This window comes from Boleophthalmus pectinirostris, unplaced genomic scaffold (assembly GCF_026225935.1).
Source record: "Boleophthalmus pectinirostris isolate CB_2022bp ecotype Guang Dong unplaced genomic scaffold, ASM2622593v1 HiC_scaffold_19, whole genome shotgun sequence".
Classification (NCBI taxonomy): domain Eukaryota; kingdom Metazoa; phylum Chordata; class Actinopteri; order Gobiiformes; family Gobiidae; genus Boleophthalmus; species Boleophthalmus pectinirostris.
Genome location: NW_026571140.1, coordinates 23,365,549 through 23,381,706, shown reverse-complemented (window position 1 = coordinate 23,381,706; position 16,158 = coordinate 23,365,549). Strand labels below are relative to the sequence as shown.

At 38.7% G+C, this 16,158-nt stretch overlaps 2 protein-coding genes across 5 annotated transcripts in view; both read left to right on the top strand.

Moving 5' to 3' along the window:
• esrrga (estrogen-related receptor gamma a) overlaps positions 1 to 5,007 on the top strand; it is an 86,791-nt gene extending 81,784 nt beyond the window's left edge. For all 4 annotated transcript variants that reach the window (XM_055154620.1, XM_055154618.1, XM_055154619.1 and 1 more), the window contains 3 exons: positions 1,740 to 1,846; positions 1,939 to 2,101; positions 4,763 to 5,007. In XM_055154620.1, the coding sequence (XP_055010595.1) occupies positions 1,740 to 1,846; positions 1,939 to 2,101; positions 4,763 to 5,007 (515 nt within the window). The remainder of the gene's footprint in view (positions 1 to 1,739; positions 1,847 to 1,938; positions 2,102 to 4,762) is intronic.
• Positions 5,008 to 15,427: 10,420 nt separating this feature from the next.
• ush2a (Usher syndrome 2A (autosomal recessive, mild)) overlaps positions 15,428 to 16,158 on the top strand; it is a 115,568-nt gene continuing 114,837 nt past the window's right edge. Inside the window, 2 exon segments of the mRNA XM_055154316.1 lie at positions 15,428 to 15,556; positions 15,805 to 16,019. Of these exon segments, the coding sequence (XP_055010291.1) occupies positions 15,428 to 15,556; positions 15,805 to 16,019 (344 nt within the window).

The following is a 16,158-nucleotide window of genomic DNA, read 5'->3' as shown; positions in this document are numbered from 1 at the left end:
ACTTATTACATTACATTATATAAAATGTTTTGCCCGTGTTATAACACTGTTCCCTCACTTTTAGCTTACTCAAATTTCAGTTTCCACCTACCCCCTATTTTCATTCACTTGCCCTTAATTAAAAACCTCATTCTTAGAGTCTTGCATGTCACATTTTTGAATCTTACAATAAAAACATATTAAGAAAAATCTGCTGGTTGTTATATGGTGAAATACAAGGGAAACCAAGCAGTATTGTGGCTTCTGATTAATAAAATCTAAAATAATGATCTGATAAGCTGTGTATGTATGAGTTTATCTTCTTTAAATTCCTTGCTTTTATAATGTTATGGAATGAGTGTGTGTCTTGTCATGTCTTCACAAATAGACACATCTGTTTCCACCATGTTAACAAAAGTAGATAGGGGGCGTCATAACACATTACAAACAACAATAGCCAACGACTACGACATAATGAGACACTTGTCATTATCCATCAATGAGCTCAAAGATAAGAGCTCCTAATACCCATAATGCCTCACTCACACATAGGCCAGAGAGTGTCTCACGAGGAAGCACGTCGCAGCAGATGTTGATGAAGTATTATCTCCATTCTTATCTTCCTGCCTCCCCTCTGACAGGATGATACACTGACACACAAATACATACGTACACACAAAGTAGAGGGCTGCAGCGGGGTCTGTCAGGTGCGCTTCTGTGCCTTATGAACCCCACACCAACATGAACCGTGTGGCAGGTGGAGGCAGACAGCTGTGAGCAGAGGTGTGAGCGCGCAGGTGTTCCATTAGAGCACTGAGCTGTTAATAGACCAACGGAGGAAGATGAGATAACTGTCTCTTTTGTAATATTCTGATTTGGCTGCACGCTACATCACAAATTTGGTATTATTTTTGTAGTATCGGCAAAGACAATTTCTGCATTACCAGAAACAAGCTAAATTACACAGATGTCTTCCATCTGCCAGAAAAATGTTAATTGATTTATCACAATTTCATTCTTGATTTTTGAAATGAAGACTTATTCCACTGAATCCGCTGAATGTAGCATTGGTTCTCTTGAAACCAAATGTAATGCTATGCTTGCATATAGTTAATATAACATAGCCTCAGCGTTGTCCAGAGGGTATCAAAATGTTTTGTTTTTGTGACATAACTGGTTTTGTTCTTAATAGCAGGCACTCTATGTTATTGCACATCCATATTAATGACTCAAATATGTAATAACATTTTGTGGATTTAAAATGTCCAAATGAGTTGTTGTTAAAACACACCAAGGTGAAACAGTACCTGAACAGATAGATTTATCAAGTGGGATGAAACATTCAAGAGCAATCCTGACAAACAGCTGGTCGGTGTTAGACAGCCGCAACAGATAAAAAATGCCTGATCTTAGACTGGATAGGCGACGTTAGGAAAAGCATGAGTTTTGATGCGACAGCAGCAATTAGGCTGTGTGTTTGAGCGGTGAAGCAGCAGTGACCAGCATTGATCCACAGGGGTTGTGTCAGGGGGAGATAAGGCCTGCTTTCCCCCAAGGAGGACCCAGGGCTCCAGGGAGAGAGGAGGAGGGAGAGGAGGGTAAGGAGTACTCCTGTCAAGTGGAGGTTTGGAGGGTGGGCATACGGAAAAGAAGAAATAATCAAACAGCCTAACTCTTCTAAGTTTTCCCATCAACCATACCAGAAAGTTTTTGACTCCTGCTGTTCTCTGCATTAAAACACTCTTGTATTTTTTTGTCAGGGTTCTCCACACTGTCCCTGGCTGACCAGATGAGTCTCCTGCAGAGTGCCTGGATGGAGATCCTAATTCTGCGTGTCGTCTACCGCTCACTGTCTTTTGAAGACAAGGTAAGTCTTGTGTCTCTTGTCATATTTTTATTCTGTCTTACACTTTTAGTTATTATTTATTCGCATGTGCTTTCTTCTCTTTGTTTCATCAGTTGGTATATGCGGAGGACTACATTATGGATGAGGACCAGTCCAAACTTGCAGGTCTTTTGGACCTCAACAACGCCATTCTTCAACTGGTCAAGAAATACAAATCTATGAAACTGGAGAAGGAGGAATTCGTCACCCTGAAAGCGATTGCTCTAGCTAACTCAGGTTTGTATTGCCTTTGTGTCACTATAGCTATGTGTATGCATGTGTGTGGGGGGCCACAGAAGAGTTAATCCTAGGATTCTCTATGCTCCGGGGACTCATTTAGGCTGAACCATCAAAGAGCTGATTTTACTTGCGATGAAACAAACACACCATGCATCACATTGAACCTACTTCGACAGACTATAGTTAAGCCACTCTCTCTCCAATGTTACACTTCAATAGTCACACAGGTATACATAAACACACATTATTATTGCTCTCCCACTCCAAACAAAGTGACCATCCCTGTTACAATTAGCATAGTCGCCCCTACAGACGCCTGTTAAATAAGGTAAAATCATTAGATCCCCAAGTCCGTCAATATGGGCCCCTCTCTGATGTGTCCGGCGGCATCGACAGCTGACTGACACACACATACACACTCACACACGCCTTCTTCCTCCCGTGACCTGTCTTTTGAACTTTGTCTTGGAAGCCGGCCAACTCTTCAGTACTCTTTAATTACAAGGGGGGAGCTGTCAATACAATGTGTTTAAATGAGAGAATGCAACTAGAGCTATGCGTAGCGAGGGAGGGGCCTTTAGTTCCAAATCTGCCACCGTCAACACTTAAATAAAGGTATACAAACAAGCAAATACAGGCACAGAGTTAGTCCATGCTGCCATTTTTTTTTCTGCAAAATGCTTTAAATTATTTAACTAAACAACCGACATAGACAACCACATAGTACAGGCACATGCTTTTATGCTACATGTATTTGGCGTATAAATTAAATTAATACTATAATTTGTCTCAACGGCCTTCATTCAAACTGCTTATCCTATTTTTATAACTTGATAAAAGTGACTACAATTATTTGTCATTCAAATCAAAACTGCACGAAAATTAATCTAGTTTATCATGATGATGTTTTTTTTCGCTCTACACTGTGTAATCAGTAAATTAGCTTACGCACAAATAAGAAGTTTGCCCCACTGCCCAGACTCTCTAACTGCTCTTCAAGACAACAGAATGCTAGCATTAGCATTTTGAAGGGCACTGACACTAATTAATTCACAGGATGCTAATCGTCTGCATTAATGAAGCCAAGCCTTAAGAAATGTTAGCCAACGTGCCCCACATGTAAAGACTGCTAAACTAGCCATGGGAAACAGGAGCATGTACGTGTGTCTGAGTGTTTCTCCATTCATTCTTTTGATAGTGAAGTGTGCTTTGTGAGTTCCATGTTAACATTTGGTTTAACGTCCTTATGCTCATTACAGCCTATTGTTGAGCTGAACAGGCCACAGCTCTGGGAGTGGCAAAGCTGAGTGCTAAATGCACATATAGTATATAAAATATATTTTAAAAATTACTGTGAAGTTCCATAATGTACACACTAATGTACACACATTAACAGCTTAATTCAAACACTTTTTCAAAGCTTTTTGTATTTATTTTTTAAACATGGAAAACAAGTTTTTATTGATCCTATAGAATTCAAACCAGAGACTGGTCTGGGGTTGCATACTGATACATGCATTATACTCTAGTAGTCTATAGATCCAGTCCTGTGTATTTGAAATAGCTTTGTGTGGAAAGGAGTGCATAAATCAATGCACAAAGTATTGTTTCTACACACACTTTTGTGTTTCACAGTAAAATAAATGTTATTCTTGACATTATAAAACTTCCACAAACGTTCATGTTATTTATTCTTGGTAAAAGTGACGGTGTGCTTGTTGCAAAACTATGCACTCCTCCTTTAAGCAGCATGTGCACGTGTGTGTAGAAGCCTATCAATAGTTTCCTTGTGATTATTATTTAACATGCATGTAGTCATTGATCAGGGACATTGATCGGAGGTGGAGAGCTAAAGGCCAGCTCACATTAAGACTTGGCCTCCCTAAGGGCCGATATGGAGCATTATTATTGAGGGTCATTCTCAGCCTTTACTGCCACAGCTGCCAGAACACACTCGGAGCCAGCTCAGAGAAAGACAGCACATGTTTACCACAGACACTGTCCCTCCATCACTCTAAATCCAGCTTTTATTCCCCTCCCACTTGTGTCTGTGCTGGTTCATCCATCACACCCACAGACGGCAGCAGAGGCCTTCCAAACAGCAGTTTCTAGTTTCTTTTCTAACCACATGTCTCATTCCCAATATCAAAATAGAGTGTTTTTTTTTTACTGTACAGACTTAAAAAAAAACAAAAACAAAACAAGTATTAGCACTTTTTAAAATTTTTTGCAATCATATAGCATAAAAAAAAAAAAAAAGACACACACACACCGAAGATTCCTTTTAGATTCATGTTACATATACAAGACTTTTTTCTATAAGATATATTTAGATTATTGCAGAGAACATTCTATTATTTAAATAGCTGCAATCTTTTTGATTTGATAATTTCGCAAATTCTGATCTTTTTCTGTAAGTTTTGTTTAAAAGTAAGTTTTTTCATAGGTTCATAAAATGACAATATTACCATTATTACACTTACGACTCACACTCAAATAAACCAGTGTCTATATTCAGATTAATAAAAAATAAATAAACCAGTGCCTGAAGTTATGTTTTGCCCCATAAGTATATTGTAAACAATTGCTTAAATCTTTATGTACAGTTGTTGTTATCACGTTTTATGTTATTCTATTATTACATGTTTGGTCCCATAGACTCGATGCACATTGAGGACGTGGACGCGGTGCAGAAGCTCCAGGATGTGCTCCATGAGGCCCTGCAGGACTACGAGTCTTCCCAGCACCAGGAGGACCCCCGTCGAGCGGGCAAGCTGCTCATGACCCTCCCCCTGCTCCGGCAGACCTCCACCAAGGCCGTCCAGCACTTCTACAGCATCAAGCAGGATGGCAAAGTCCCAATGCACAAACTCTTCCTGGAGCTGCTGGAAGCCAAAGTGTGAGAGAGGGACAGACGGACACACGGACACTGAGAGGTTACAAGAGGCCAAGCTTCAGTTTAAAATCCAAAACTGCTTTGAATGACCTTTTGCTCTTTTACACTGTCTGCTGATGCATCCCTGTATAAAAAACATGATCCAAGCCTCTCACCTGAACCCCACACCGCTCCATATTTGAGTGACTTGAATTTGTTTGGAGGAAGATGATGAACTAACATCACCCTTTACTCACCAAGGAAGTAAGATATTTTGCTTTAGAACTTTGAATAATCTCTGAAAAGTTACTAAAAAGTAACTTGGGACACTTGTGGCAGTCAATTATGCATTAAGATTTTATTATTAACAAGTGCTTAAACAAGGACACGTTTTAAAGAACTGTTTGTTTTACTTTTGTGAGATAATGAGACTGTACTTTCCCCTTGTCCCAGTTTACTCCAGAGTTTTTTAAATATTCAAGACGACAACCTAAAGCATAATTGAGACTATGAACTATTTATTTCCATTTACATGTACATCTAAACAACTAGACAGGAAGAGAAAGAACTGACATTTGCCCTGACAAAAATGAAGGATGCAATCCCAACTGTTAAAGCTTACACTCTTAGCTCCACTGCATCTCAACCACTGCTCTCTGGCCTCCCCTTAACAACTTTAACTTCATATAACTTTATATACATGCCAATATTACCACAATAGTGTTTGCACCTGTAATGTGGCTGAAAATTAATTATCAACACATACAAGGTGTAGTGTTATCATTCAAAAATGTGTGTGTAATTTTAAGACTTGAATTTCTTCACAGTTGCCCTTTTTAACTGGCCTCTGTTAAGATTCCTTTCTTTGTGCATTAATAGTCCAGATTATTTCAGTGTCCTCTTCTCACTTTTTTTTGGTACTGACCTTCACCAGCATCACTTCGGATATGCATACTTTAGGCATCTGTTATGAGAATGGTTTGCGGAAGATGTTTGTTAACAAAACTGACTGAACAAACTCCTTATTTTACTTCTTTCTATTTGGAAACCTAAACATGTAAATAACTCTCACCCTGTATATGACATATAACACTGCTTTGTTTTCTTATTAATATTGTCTTCTTAAAAACAAAACCAATCAATATGTCTTTCCGTTTTATATCAGCTTGTCCACCTTTGACAATTATCATATATATAATGAATATAACAAGTAATAATGTATTAACAAATCAGCGTTTATCTTAGGCATTACAAGCAATAGTGGTTTTAAAGAAGGGGTTTGTGCACATGGACTGTGCACTGAGAACGATCCTTGCCAGTGTTTGGAGCAAAAGGATGAACATGTAAGGAGCGCTTCTCTTCCTCTGTGTAATTTGCCATAAGCTATTAGAAACAGTCAATATTAATAATAATGCCGACAGGCTTATTTTAGTATTAGCAGAAACACAAAATAAACTTAAGCATCTTAAAATGTCATTTTCACAATCTCTACAACCATTTAAATGGTTACATAGTCTCACAATAAAGAGGGACAGAGTTATCACAGGCAGAAGTGAGGACCACTCAATATTGGGGAACGGTGCTATTACACAAGTATGTGTATAGTTAAAATGGAATAAATTAAAATTTATTGGCAAATTTCAGTTTTTCCTTGCACTTTGTTCACTTTTGTTCACTACAAATGTGATTTGATGAAGCCGTACCATTACAGAGAGGTAGTTACTTTGCCACTTAAAAAACTGCTGTCTCGACAGAAAGCTATTAGTTTTCAGCTTTAACAGGGGATGGATCTAAAACTATTAGTTATGCAATTCTTAATGCCAAGTGAGGAAGCCAAACTGTACATTCAGACAGTTCAAGTGAGGAGCAGCAGAGTAGTGCAGGTGACTCCACACCACACATCAGCATTGTTAGTAAGGGGTATTTTTACTCAATGTATATTGTATAAATTATACAGATTATAACTTAAGACATTTTATTGGAAACAAAACAAAAAAGACAAAAAATAGTTCATTACGTGTGATTCATGTTATGTTTTTTAATTAAGCAGTTTCTTTCTTTTTTGCTTGTCTTTCTGTTGATTCCTTCCTCAGTTCTCAGACATTACTGTGCTTACTCGTAGTGGTCACTGTTTGTGAACTGTGTGTTTCTTCTTTAGACAACACAGTAGGGTAGCCACCATCTTGTCTCATGCTGAACCCAAGTGGATATAAGGCTCTTTTTCAGTAAGCCTCCAGACACAAAACACACTATTCTTTATCCAGATAATACAAATTTAGTACCTAACTAAGACACACATTTGCGTGACTTCATGTAACATAACCACTATTGTATATTTTTAGGTTAAATTTGGGCATTTAGGTACTTCCTCACTGAAGACAAGGCTTTTGCTATAACGCGCTGTACATAACGGCCCTTCATACGCTCAAGCAAGAGAGAGCAGTGCACTATTTATCTGGCAACCACAAAATGTTTTTAAATACATTTGGATCTATTTGGATTTATGTACATTTTTGATGCTTGAAATTACTTGATTGCACTTATTTTACATCAGTGAGATTACTGATTTCTGAGAAATGTCATGTATGTCAAGGAATTAATTTTTACATTTGCACTTATTTGCCATCTATGAAAAAAGGTGCTGACCTTGTGCAATGTTTTGTATTGCTGCTTTAATTTAGCTAAACAAAGCCTTTAAACCCTCCAATAATTAATATACTACTGAATTTTATTACAAACTCTAGACCTAAGTTATTCAACTTTGAGTAAGTATCATAGTTACCATACAGTATATCAGTTTAGGTGAATGTAACTACAGTACCCCAGAATAAAAGAGACATGTGTCATTTGTTTTGCTGGGCCCTGCAAACTCTATGATGCTTTAAATTGACTATAGCAATCTTTGGAAAATGAAGTTGGGTCATTGTGATGGGACTTGACATTCTTGCATTTGTCACACTGGTATTCACAGAGCAGCGGGAGGTTTTTAGAGCCTGAATGGAAGGACCTGTTGCACTTTGGGTGTCATACGTTACTTGTTCACCTCTGTAACCTGTAAATCTTTTCTATGGAAATCATGCATGAAACCATATTTTAGTAAAAACTATGAAAAGACTGGGTGAGCATAGCCAACATGCAGGACCCTCCATCTCGCACTCTTTCCCCTACATTATACGTCATTAGTTGTATTTAATCTCCACTTGTAACTGCCACTGTGCTGCAGATACGTACCTGAGCAGCCAAGATTTACAGAATTTTGGAAGGAAACCCATTTGGATCAAAAAGGTTATGGAGGCTGACCCTTCCAAGGAAAACAACTGAGAACAAGAGATGACCCTGTAGTGTTATTTAAAGCTGTCTGTAGATTTTAGATGTGCTCCACATCAATGAAAAAAATACTAAACAATTACCTGTATATTTTTGTGACGTGTATCATACAAGTGTGCTTCGATGATAATGTCCATTTGTGTAAATGTATTTATTTCACATTGTATATACTGTTCAATGCAAAAGAGAGACCTATGATTCTGTAACTTAAACTAATATGGGTTGAACCATTACATGTGTTACTCCAGACTATGCCTTTCAGGATTATTACAGTAGAGCAATATCAATTAAAACCAGGCTTCCAGTTTTGACACCTGTCTTTTGTCTTTTATTACATCACTTATACCTTATAGCTTTATTAGTTAAATCATCTAGCACAACTCATCTTTGTCTAATGGTGAACATATTATGCCTATGCTATTTCTCCATATATCAACAGCATTTGTACAAAGGGATGAACTTTTAAGGGAATATTTACTTTACACAATGTAGTGAATAGAAATATGAATCCTGATACTGTCAAGGAGAGTCACATTTCATTCTTTATGTGAGTGAATGCCTTTTAATGGTTGAAGACCACTGATAAGTCATGTATACAGTTTATGTTTTGAACCAATTCTTTCTATTATTTTATATTATTATACTATTGTTATAATTACTTCTATGTAGCCAAACAGACAGCAGAATGCACTAGATACTGCACTCAATTTGAAAGTAATGAGGGGGTTCCTTCATTTTTGTAGGAAGGGAGACTATACCTTCTAGACAGAGGTGAAATACAAGGTCTATATTTATACAGTAGAAGTCTATGGTGCATGTAAGGAGACCAGAGCCTTGACCCCCGGCGAACAGATGACACTGTATTAAAACAAAACATATTTTTCTCCTTTTTTTTATTATTTCCACTTTACTTGGGTTGTTTCCTGGGCGCCCATCCATTTGCAGATATGTTCTGTTTTACTTGCTTGCCTTTTGGAGTTCATTTATTTTATTTTATCTGTGATTCATTATTATGATACGATAAAAGCTACTTGAGCATTTCAGCTGCTCAGGGGCTCTTATCGTTAACCTTGTGGAACGCATGTAAGAGTGGCCTCCACTCCGTGCATCACTAATGGCCGACTTAAGTCTCCTCCTCCACCTTCTGGCTCTGTCCATATCTCAGGCTCCATCTATTCTTTTATCATATCTACACTGTGTCTGTAATCATATCTACATGTATTATGGATCCAGACACAGATACCAAACCTCTTAAGTAATACCTATTGTTATATGATCCTTGTGTGTCAAGTAACTGTGGCTGGTAGAGTAGACTACTAACAGACAGAGGCCCTCTCTCTTGAATTAGGGATATTTGAGCCACAAAAACAGTAAGGCAACTCACATCACAGCAGCAGTGGACATGTTTCCTGGATTGTACGTAGAACTTATCTGTGCTTTGCGGGTCTGATTTGCCTATGTGCGATGATTCTCCCAATGTCTGTAAAGAATGTATAAAATAAATTTCCCAAGAACAAATGCTGTCATTGTGTCCTTTGGCAAGACACTTAACCATTACAAAATTTGGTCAAGAAGCTCCCCCATTTTTTGTAGGTGACCAAGAAAAAACTGGCACATGGTCTCAAAAAGCTTTACAATCTTAGTGAGAACTCATCTCTTGTAGAGTATCTTGGACTGAGGTATATCCAGATTTTTGTGCAATGTAGTGTGTATGTGCTTGTCTTCTGACAGACAAACAGGGTGAGCCTGTGCTGTTGGAGGTGCTATGGTCTGTAAAGTGTTAATGTGTGGCTGCTTCACACTTCTGGAGCTTCAGAGCAGTTACTAAATGCTGTACATTATAGTATGCACACAGAACATAACATGGATCAGACTGCACATGAAGAGACAAGTAGTGAGTGGCAAATATTTCTTTTATTCAGCTGTCTAATCAAGATACATTGACTTTTAGGTACTGTTTGTAAACCTTGCTGTGTCCCCCACTGTGTGTGTGTTTCCTTCAGCTTCCATGTGTCAGTGTGGTGCTCCCTGAGGATTCACAGGACTGGTGACATGGACTGTGGTGGTAATGGCCTTTCACAGCCTCCTGCTCCCCTGACACACACATGCACATATGCACACACGCACACACACACACACACACACACACACACACACACACACACACACACACACACACACACACACACAAGCATAACACGCCATAGTGACAGACTGACTATGCACACACTGAAAGAGTGAATTACAAAAAAAATAAAAAATTCCAGCAGTCTGACTCTAATTTAACACAAGGTAAAATTGTCCCCATGCATGCAGCAATGTGACAATATGTAATAATATCATATCTTAATTTTAGGTAGGCAAACACATTGTTTTTGGTTTATATAGACATAACTTCGCTCAATTTATTTATTTTATTATTTTCAGATCTATGTTTTCTTCTTTACAAACCTGGATTCATTGTGTCATTGACTCTGTCCTTGACGAATCAGAAATTAATTAATTTAATGAATTTAAGGAATTTTGCTACTAGGCTAAGAATATGAGGAATAAACTTTATGAGCATTCTAACATAAAATCTTCACACATGTAACTCATTTCTTCTGCTCTTGTGTGTTTTGTACCGATCCCTCTTTCCATTTTCTGCTCCCAGTGTCATCCCTTTCTCCTTGCTGCTCTATTACCATCCTTATCCCTTCTTCATGCAGGCCATAAAACTGCCCCAGTGTCTCTGTGCATCAGAGCCACATGCATGCTCACTGTAAGAGGGTCAGCTGTCTATTTGAACTTTGAATGTCTTAACTCGATACGATGGGCCATTTATTCTCACTCTTTCCTCTCTCTTTTGCCAGTGCTCCCCCTCTCCCATCCTCCTGCTTTGTCTATTGCTCTGTATTTCTCTCTAAGGACAGTAAATGTTTTAACTCCCCATTCTATGGACCATTCATTAAGTTAGTGTACTTTAATAAATAGTCTAACGTGTCAGTGCACAGTGAATTAGTGGCACTTTAAATCCATCCTCCAAGTGGCCAATAGAGGGAGAGAAGCCTGATATGCAGCAGTCACATGCCCACACAACAATTCAGTATATGTTCTCAATAAAATAATACCTAACATGCACTTTTATTATTAAGTATGTAGTCACCGCTTGTCCCTTTTAAGTTACCAAAAAGGTGCTGCTTCCTCCTATCCAGAAACACTTGAACTGTTGTAAGTGAGTTGATTATTTTTAAAAGTAAGTTCTGAGTGTGCTATGCATTTTTTCACTTCTGAGTTGCTGTTCCTGGCATTTGCACTTCTACAAGGATTTTGGTGTGTGCATTCTATTTCATTTGTTTAAAAAATACATTACCTGGATAGTCCTTTGGTTCTTCCCCTGACTAAACTCAAAACCAGTAGACATTGTTATAAAAGTCTCCTGGACAACTGAGGGATGGTACTATAGCAGCTCAGACCAACTTACTAACCTAAAAGTCAGATAACCCACTGTTGTGAAAATAGATTGCAATCACATGACTCCAGGATCCAAGTAGACAAACAGAAACATAAAAACCATTATCATAATACGCACATTTGATAATCTGCCTGTAATGTGTGGGCTGCAGTAATCTGTGTACAGCATTTTTTTATTTGGTCAGTTTAGAATAAACTCTAAGTTGACCCCTCAGTCTAAAACAAAATGCATTGTGCAAAACAGTGACAAATATTGATTCCATGTGATGCAAGTTCCTGAAGGGCCCTGAGCGAACAGTTGATCCTGGAGGAGGAAATGTGATTCAGACAAAGTGTGGCAGCAGGTGAGGTTGGATAATTATGTGCATGTGCATTTTGGAGGAGGCAGGAGGTTAATTCAATCCTATAGAAGCGCAGCATGCTGAGGATTGGACAGCACAGCCCCGAGGGTGTCACTGGCCTCAACCCCGACAGGGAGCACATCGCGCACCACCACACAATGGAGAATATAGATTCACTGACCTCAGGGTATATAGTTTAAACACCCTACACTAGAATTGTTTTTGTATCTTATTTCAGGTGCATTTTCTTTACAGCCAAGGAGAATGAATAATAAACATGGATTAAAATATATCATCTATCTCTCTATCTATATCTGTGTGTGCGTGTGTGTGTGTGTATATATATATATATATATATATATATATATATGACATAAAACAATGACAAGAAAAGTGTCATAAAGGACAATCTGAGTAAGAAGCTTTCAGTGGAAGAGTACTCAAAAAGGCAAATGATTTAATTTTTATAAATAAAAGAATAAATTATTTTTGAATGCAGTATATGCAACAGGAATGCAATTGCAATTATTATCTACAGCCATATCTATCTTGTATTTTCTGCTTAACACATGCACATGCAAACACACACTCACACATACGCACACACACACACCTCACACATACATACACACACACGCACACACACACACACACACACACACACACACACACACACACACACACACACACACACACACACACACACACACACACACACACACACACACACACACAGCATGATCATCAATTTATTCAACTTCTCCTAATCAGCAGCAAGGCCAAAGATGTCTCCATAAATATTCATGGCACACTGGAGATTCAGAAAGACGATACTTTACGATACTGCCAACAATTACCTTTTTACACTCTGTTATTAGACCAGCAAACATGATCAAATCTAACCATCAGTTTAACCAGAGTTACTTCAAACATGATATTATACTACATGTGTAATATTTTGTGCAATCCAATCCTGTTGATAATAAAGGGAAAAATGAACACATAATGCTTACAAAATACATCGCCTAAAGCACTTTGTTTCATTGGAGCAAGCAAGAATAAGGGATGTAAAGGCCTTTCCGTGTTTTCTCAATAAGTAGAAATGCTAGGTCCAGTTTTTTAATTCAGTTTTCTAATTTTATAATATATATTTTTTATATTTTCAGTTTTACAGTAGGCCTATACTAATAACGAGATTCCACTGAATTTCTCGCTAAGTGTTTAATAATATCATCTTGGCTTTGTGGTTTGTTTAGATGCTTGTCCGTCTGGCAGCTCCTTACCCTGTGTCTCCTCTGTCTCCTCCTCCACCCTCTCCACACTACATTACTCCTCTAGCCCCCAGCCGCCTCTGCTCTCTCCCTCGTCTCCTCTCTGCCTAGTATTGATTAGAAGGCGAACCTCTAATCTCCTTAAGGTCATTAGGAACACTTAATTAAAACCTAGTTAGAATGCCTTTGTTCAGCCAAAGCAAATTGCAGCTGTTCAAACGCGATTAGTATGATAACATAAAACTTGTCGGCAGGGAAAAATGTCTCTCTGTTAGGTAGCAGTGTTTACTCAATCTAATGCTAAACATTGGTAAAATCTAAAATAGGCTTATATAGATAGGAAGTAATTTTACATAAGCTACACAACATCATCAACATATCTGGGCTGCAATTTCCTATTCAATTTTGCATTATAGCTATATAAATAAATATGCATAAATAAATAAAGTAAAATATTAAGTAACTCGACTATTTCTGCAGCCTACCATACTCGTAACATTCAAAACACTTATATTTCTATCAAATTTTTGCACATTTTGGGGCTAGATAAGTTTAGGCTTATTTGATAAATAAGACTAAGATATAGGCCTGCTATACGTTATCTTATGAATTAAGCATATTACTGAGTTATATTATCGAGTTACAAGGCAATACCATTAGATAAGCGCACTTAAGTCCGCTGCGGATCGCCGTTGCCTAGGAGATGGCGGTAGCTTTTTGCGCTCTTCTGAGAGCCACTTGTGCGGATCAGAACGCATCCCACGTAAACGAAGAAGAAGCAGCGTCGAGGGAGATATAATTTACATCAGCGTAATGCCAATACACGCAGAAACGACGCAGTGTTTTCTTTAGGATCTTCTGGACTTCCCGGTGTACTCTGGGTATGTTGCGTTACTTTTTAGCTGTATCTGTGTGCTCCATGGAGTGCTGCTAGCCAGATGGCGTCTCGGGCTAATCTCCTTACACGCTGCATGTTGTGAATGAAGTCAGGAAAAACTGCAGCGTCAACCGGATACGTGCCACCATTCATCACTGAACTAAACGAGAAGGGATTCCAACTCGGTCTTCTGTTTTGGTGAGTAAGGAGTTAACGCTTGCTTGCTGAAATCGTGTTTGCGTGAGATGTGCAACAAGTGGGAGGTTTATTGACGCTGCACCTGTGATGGAGAGCGTGCAGGCTCAAAGCAAGAAGACAGCAAAGACAGGTATGTTAAACTATGTAGGCATTACTTGATGTTGTACTTCTGTAAATATCAACGTAACACTCATAAATATCTATAGGTTTCACATAAGAAACACCAAATCTGATTCCAAACTACATGTTAGGAAGTTTGTTTATTTTTTACACTTTTGTGCACTGATTTCTGGCCTCTCTTTGTTCAAAATGTGAAATTGAAGAATTATAATGAAGGAGGCTTTTGTCTAAGCCTCAATTTTCAACAAACTTGTGTGACAGTTTTTAAAAAGCAATGGTCAGTGCCAGTGGAAAATGGCATGTTTAATTCAACAGAGAATGTGTGGTAGCTGTATTGCTGAGCAGCACCTCTATCAGACTGTACATGATAGTAAAGGCTTTGGCATTGGAATAGCCTGCATGGCATTTCACTCTCCTCAGATTCATGTCATGGTGGTTTTTGGACTGACCATATCTTCCTTTTCTCCCTCTCTTCTCTGTTCTCTCTAGATGGTGAAATCCTAGCTATCATGTAAAGCTTTGGCTGGGACGGGTATGAGTGTGGGTCAGTGGCAGCTGGGACTGAGAAAGAAAGCTAAGCAGGGTACCCTCACCCCAGGGGGACTGGCCTGTGAAATGTCGCTATAACCCTGGAACCATGACAGCCAGGACGGGCCCAGGCCCTACTGGAATGCTCTGGAGTAAAGATCTGCTTCTTGATGAGCCGATGTCAACCAGAGATACCAGAGATGTTTCTGAACATAAACATAAGGTTCAGGAAAAATGGAAAACCCTGGAGGCTGCAATTACAGGATTGGGTCCAGTCACAGGTCAAGGGAGTAAAGATGAGAAAAGCATAAGAAATATGGAGCGAAGAAGGAAATGTCTGCCAATAATCCAAAAGCAGCACTGTGCAGTCAGCAGGCAGAAGAAAGTGGACTGCTGCTGGAATACAGACAGAGCAATATCATGTGGAACAATAAGGAAAAAGAAGATAGTCTGTTCATTGGAGTCAGTGGGACTGATAAAACATATGAAGACTTACATGAAAAATAAAACCAAGCAATGTTCCTCTTACACTGTTATTCTTGTGAAAAATATGTATAAAGCAAAAAACAAGTGGGACGTTGCATTTCCCTGGTTCCATCTCCTTCTGCTTGTCCTGTGTTTCAGGCCTTCTTTTTCACAGGTATGTCAGTAGCACATATTGTGTCTTGTTGTGCAAGAGTTTAAATGTCCTCCATTATTTTCACCATCAGGGCCATTTTCCACAAATGGAAAACATTGCTGCTTTTAAACCTGTGTCCACCTCTCCTGTTCACTCCACATGTGGTTTTCCTGAGCGGAGCAGCTACTGTCAGTCTGCAACTTCACAGCCTGAGCTCCAGGTGTGCTACCAGGCATTCTGTGTCCAGGACTGTCTCTATAGGTCCTCCACTCCACCTTATGCCCCCTTGCTGCTGCCAGCTCACTGGTTTGTACAAGTCATTTCTTCTAAGCTCACAAAATTATCTGTGCAAAAAATCTTCAAATTAAGTACATTTCCATATATACACAATTAGAGCACATGCAAAGGAACACAATAGCCTAACTAAAAGTTTGTCTCATCAGGG